We start from the raw sequence: 5,322 nt of genomic DNA, 5'->3' as shown, positions 1-5,322 counted from the left end.
GTGTGTGTGTGTGTGTGTGTGTAAACATGTGTGTTTTTCCTAAGCTGAGCTGGCTTCCTGGTTCGTGCACCCCATAATGAATAGATGAATGAGATGGAACACAACACTGACACTCATGTTTCTACCATGGCAACAGGAGACAGAGATGGGAAATTCTGTAACTAAGGGCACATCCAAAACCTACTTCCAGACTCTCGGGGCTAGAACACCAACTTCCAAGATGGATGGAACAGAAGGAGGGCTTATGGAAATGGCTCTTGGGAGGGAGTTCCTGTGGAGTCTACACACACACACACACACACACACACACACACACACACACACACACACACCACATAACCACCATCCCTGTGCTAGGTGCCAGAGCTCATGAAACCTCGTCTCCCCACCCTCCACTCTCTCCTATGCATGGTGGCACACTGCTGTTGGCCAGGACTGCCTCTCTCCAAAATCTGCAGACAGAGTGGCTTGGACTGAGCAGAGGGAGGTCAGCATGAATGCAATGTGTCACTTGCTATATGGGAAGGCCAGGAATCCACAGGAGCTAGAGAAACAACAGCCATACGCCCCCCCTCACATAAAAACACTCATGACAAACAGCAGCTCGGGCTCCCAGGAGCCACCCATATACCATAGCACTCAGCCCCCTCCTCTCGTTCTTAGAGTCCCTCTGCCCTGGCTGTCTTGGGTCCCCTAGCTGACTCCCATAAAAGCACGTAGACACTAAGAGTAACTGCTGGTGACTTGACATCTGGGACAGATAGGGAGAGTAAGGGACTCTGGTGGAAAACCAGCAGGTCCTCATAAAGCCTCTTAGCTAATACCAGAGACAATGTCCTCATTTGGGCAAATGTACCAGTCAGGTAAGATGCTAAGGGGGGATTGGGGTGAAGGATATATGGGAACTCCACATTATAAGAAATGCATCTTCTGCCGGGTGGTGGTGGCACACGCCTTTAATCTCAGCACGTGGGAGGCAGAGCAGGTGAATCTCTGTGAGTTCGAGGCCAGCCTGGTCTACAGAGCGAGTTCCAGGGCAGGCTCCAAAGTTACAGAGAAATCCTATCTCGAAAAAACAAGAAAGGAAGGAAGGAAGGAAGGAAGGAAGGAAGGAAGGAAGGAAGGAAGGAAGGAAGGAAGGAAGGAAGGAAGGAAAAAATGCATCTTCTGAGTACTCATGTAGTCTCTGGTTTTGGAGGTAACTGTTTCTGTGTTTAGCCAGGAGCTCATAAAGATCCAAGATAAAGGTTCTGCTAAAGATGAAGATTTCCTGAGTGACACCCACATCTGCCCACTGAACTATGAGTCATCCGTGCCAGTCCCTTTACCCCAAACCCAAGCCACTTTCTACTTACTTTCCAAATACAGGCTCCAGGGTGCAAGGGATGTAGTTATCCTGGTCACTCACTGATTTCTTCCCTATGGAGATCTTGATGTATGGGTCACACTGGAGGACACAGAAATGTACATGTAAAATCACTGGGTCAAGGAGTCTTTGGGGCTCCTGGCTTCCAATGACAAACAGATTGTGTCCTGTCGGACCAGGGCCCATCCTCCATACCACATGACACCACATCACACCATACAACACCACACCTCACCACACTGTACCGCACCACACCGCACCACACCACACTGCACCACACAACACTACAGGACAGTACACTATACCACACCATGTCATACACACCATACCATACCATACCATACCACACCACACCACACCACACCATACCATACCATACCATACCATACCACACCACACTACACCACACCATAACCACACCACACCATATCACACCATACCACACCATACCATACCAATACCATACCACCACATACACTGTACCATACCACACCAAATCCCAGCATATCATGACATACCTCACCCTGTCACACACTATGGCCAGACAGATCTTCTAGCCTCACATCCAGCAGTGGGAAGGGTGAGTGTCCTATACTCCTGACCCACTGGCACATGGGAAGAGGTAGGTGTGGTTAGACCCCAACCTTCATACACATACAACCATATATTCCTAGGCAAGATTGGGGTCCCCTCTATCTTCAAACGGCCTATTTCCAAAGATGGAAAGAGACAGACAGGGCCACATTTTGTCCACTAGAACAGCCTGGGCCTGTCTTCTGTGTGCTACCTGTATGCAGCAGCAGATTTTGCACCATCCTGCAGGAATACGACAAGAGAGGGGAACAGGGGTAGCACAGTGCCATGAAGGCTTGAAGAATATAAGCCAGGACGACAGTCATAGCCCAGAGGCCACCTGTGCTGCCCAGGCTAGATCTAGTATGTGACCCCTCATCTTTGAAAGGTTGGACTGTGTGGATGGGATACCAGGATTCTGTCCCCAACCATAGGGACACATCCTGGCCCTGAACCCATCTAAGAGGACAAGAAAGGACCCAGGCTTGGACCTCTGAACTCCAGCCCCACCCCTGCCTCGCTGTTCTCTCTCCCTCTCCAACTCCTCGCTTTCTGCCAATGCCTCTCCTTCAGCTACCCCTCCTCCTCCATCTCTGGCCAGGACTTAGCTCTGTTTCTTGCTTCAGACATGAAATTTAAGGAAAGATCTAAAAACTCAGTAATCCAGAGAAATGATATTTTACTGTGGTATTTTGTGTGCCGGAGAGATGGCTCAGAGGTTAAGAACTGGATGCTCTTCCAGAGGACCCTGATTCTATTCCCAGAACCCACATGGCATCTTACAACTCTCTAATTCCAATTCCAGAGGATCCAATGGTGCACTCTTCTGGCCTCTGTGGACACCAGCACAAATGTGGTACCCCCACACACGCACACACACATATATGTATGTATATTCACAAAATACTCATACACATAAATAATAAAAATAATTTTTATGAAGCCAGTCCCAACAGCCTGTGATGAACAGACCCAACATTAGCAGAACAAGCCTTCTGTTTCCCTGTGCCTCTAGCCCCATAGCCCACAGATGTCACCAGCCTGCGCCCTCCTCCCTGCACTCCTCCCCTCCCAGGATTGAAACCTCACCAGGCTCAGCCTGAACTTCTGCCCACATTACCACATGCCATAGCCCAGTGCTATCTGTGAATTGAGCAATCAGTTTTTAAGCCTTCGCCTACGCTCCCGTCACTCTTAAAATCCAACCTCCTGTCCTTCCCAGCCTCCCAACATTCACGTGCCCACAAGGGTCCTATTTCTTCCTTCATCGTTTCCCCATTTCTCCAGAGTCCCAAAGAGACTCTAGCCTCCCTGAGGTTGCTCCTCACATAGACTCCCCAGCTCCTGTTCAGCTCTGCAAGTGTCTTTGGGTTCCCTGGTTCACTGTGGTCTTCCTGAGACAGGAACTCTGTCTGCCTTCTTCAAGTCAAGCTTGCTATTGCTCTCAGGGGACCAAAGGCTCCAAAAATGTTACCTTGCCGTTGGGGTCCTTGGGTTGTAAGCCAAATGCTCGAACAATGTAAATACGGACCAAGCATTCCTGGGGACCCTGAGCAGCCAGCTGGTGGAATTGCCTTGGGGGTAGGGGAATGGATGGATCTTCTGGGAGGGGATAAATTTTGAAGAGACCCTAAAGAAAAATGGTGACTTGATTTTCATTTTTGTCATCATCGTCAATAATACAGTAACCAACAGGACCATTGCTCTCATTTGTGGGAACCATCACAATGGGGATCATAGAGCCAAGCCCCAAACTGGCCCACACCACCATCCAATTTTGTATCAACTACAAGGTCACCCCCAAGGACACCAGTAGCAGCACCATGGTTGTTGTTGTCCCTGCCCCTCCCCCATTTGCTTATTGCTGCCACCTCAGGATCATAGGTCAAGCCAGAGACAGACCTTAAATTCTCCGATGACAGACGGATCATCTGTTTCCTCCTGAGTCTTGCCTCGGTAGAGCTTGAAGGTATTACAAAAGTCCGACAGGCCCTCAAAAGCCTCCACATTCTCCAACTGTGTATCATAGACCTGTCACGGGGAGAAGAGACTCAAGAGCAAGAAATTAGGGGGACAGAAAGGAAAGAAACAGGAAAGGAAGGGAAACAGGCAGTGTGGGTGAAGGAAGAGAAGGTGGTACATTTGACGGGATCAAACGTTAACAGAAGAACAAAAGCAAACAGAAGGGTGGGGTTGGAGTGGTGGAGGAAGGGAAGACAAGGAGGAAAAGGGGAGAGAAAGGAATGAAAAGAGAGAAAGCCAGGGAAGGGAAAGGAGGAAGGCACTGTTAGTCTACTAGTGTGTAGGGTTTTAGCTTAATCAGATTTTCAAGTTACCTGAGACTCACAAAAGTCACATGTTTTAAGGGATTAAGATTACAAACAGATGTAAAATTAATCTTCTGTGTAAGGAGTGAGTCATAATCCTCATATAATCTGTAATTCACTTTATTGGAATCATTTGATCTCAGCCTTGACTGTTTATTGGTTTCCAATCTCTTATAATTTACATGAGTTCTTAAGGTTAAAAGATGGCTCTGAATGCTACCTTAGCCCTAAGTAAAGTTCAAGGTCTAGCACTTTATGGCTGAATTCTTAATATTCAATAGTTTGTGTTGTTTCCTCCTCTCAAATCTTATTTTTCTTTAAAGTATGATGAGGAGTATGGTGGTGCATGCCTGTGATCCCGCACCCAGGCACTGTAGGAGGCTCAGAAGGTCCCAGCCATCCTCAATACATGGTGAATCTGAGGACAGATAGCCTAGGGCACAGAAGTTCTCGTGCCTCCCAAAAGTGTTTAAAAGTACAATGTCTTTTGAATTCTCCAGGTAAGGAAGGATCTGGAGATTTTGGGTCTTGTTACTAATTTCTAGTTTTAAAGTCTTGTGGTTAGAAAGTGGTACATGGGCCATTGCCTCTTCTCAAAAACTCAAGGCTTTCTTCTCAGTCTGGTACGTGGCCAACCTCTCTACCTGAATCTCTCTATTGGAGTTAGAGAGCATTTCCAGACCTGATGGTGAATGTTGCAGTAAGGCCAGGCATGGAGGCCCACACTGTTAATCCCAGGACTCGGGAGGCAGAGAGGCAGGTAGATCTTTATGAGTTTGAGGTCAACTTGGTACACACAGTGCGTTCCAGGCAGCAAGGGCTGTGCAGGGAAGAAGGGGGATGGGGCGGTGGTGGCAGAAGCGGAAGGAAAGGCTATAACCAGTGACTGATGCTACATGTACTTATAAGGCAGATGGCTCAGGTCTAAGGTTTACATACATTTGTATTTACATAGCCTTGTAAATGTCTAGTTTCATATGCTTTGCTAAAATTCTTTCTATAGTCGGCTCTCCCTCCTCATCCCCTCTCCTCCCCCTCCTCTCCCTCCTCATCCCC

At 48.0% G+C, this 5,322-nt stretch overlaps 1 protein-coding gene across 14 annotated transcripts in view; it reads right to left on the bottom strand.

Annotated features, from left to right (window-relative positions):
* The window catches only part of Dysf (dysferlin), a 205,258-nt gene that overhangs the window by 23,270 nt on the left and 176,666 nt on the right, over positions 1–5,322 (bottom strand). For all 14 annotated transcript variants that reach the window (XM_005369820.3, XM_026777383.1, XM_005369824.3 and 11 more), the window contains 3 exons: positions 3,842–3,970; positions 3,414–3,569; positions 1,356–1,447 (listed from right to left, as the gene is read on the bottom strand). In XM_005369820.3, the coding sequence (XP_005369877.1) occupies positions 1,356–1,447; positions 3,414–3,569; positions 3,842–3,970 (377 nt within the window). The remainder of the gene's footprint in view (positions 1–1,355; positions 1,448–3,413; positions 3,570–3,841; positions 3,971–5,322) is intronic.

The sequence above is a fragment of the Microtus ochrogaster genome, unplaced genomic scaffold (assembly GCF_000317375.1).
Source record: "Microtus ochrogaster isolate Prairie Vole_2 unplaced genomic scaffold, MicOch1.0 UNK62, whole genome shotgun sequence".
NCBI classification, from domain to species: domain Eukaryota; kingdom Metazoa; phylum Chordata; class Mammalia; order Rodentia; family Cricetidae; genus Microtus; species Microtus ochrogaster.
The sequence above is the reverse complement of the archived record's forward strand: the minus strand, read 5'-3'. Positions and strand labels throughout refer to the sequence as shown.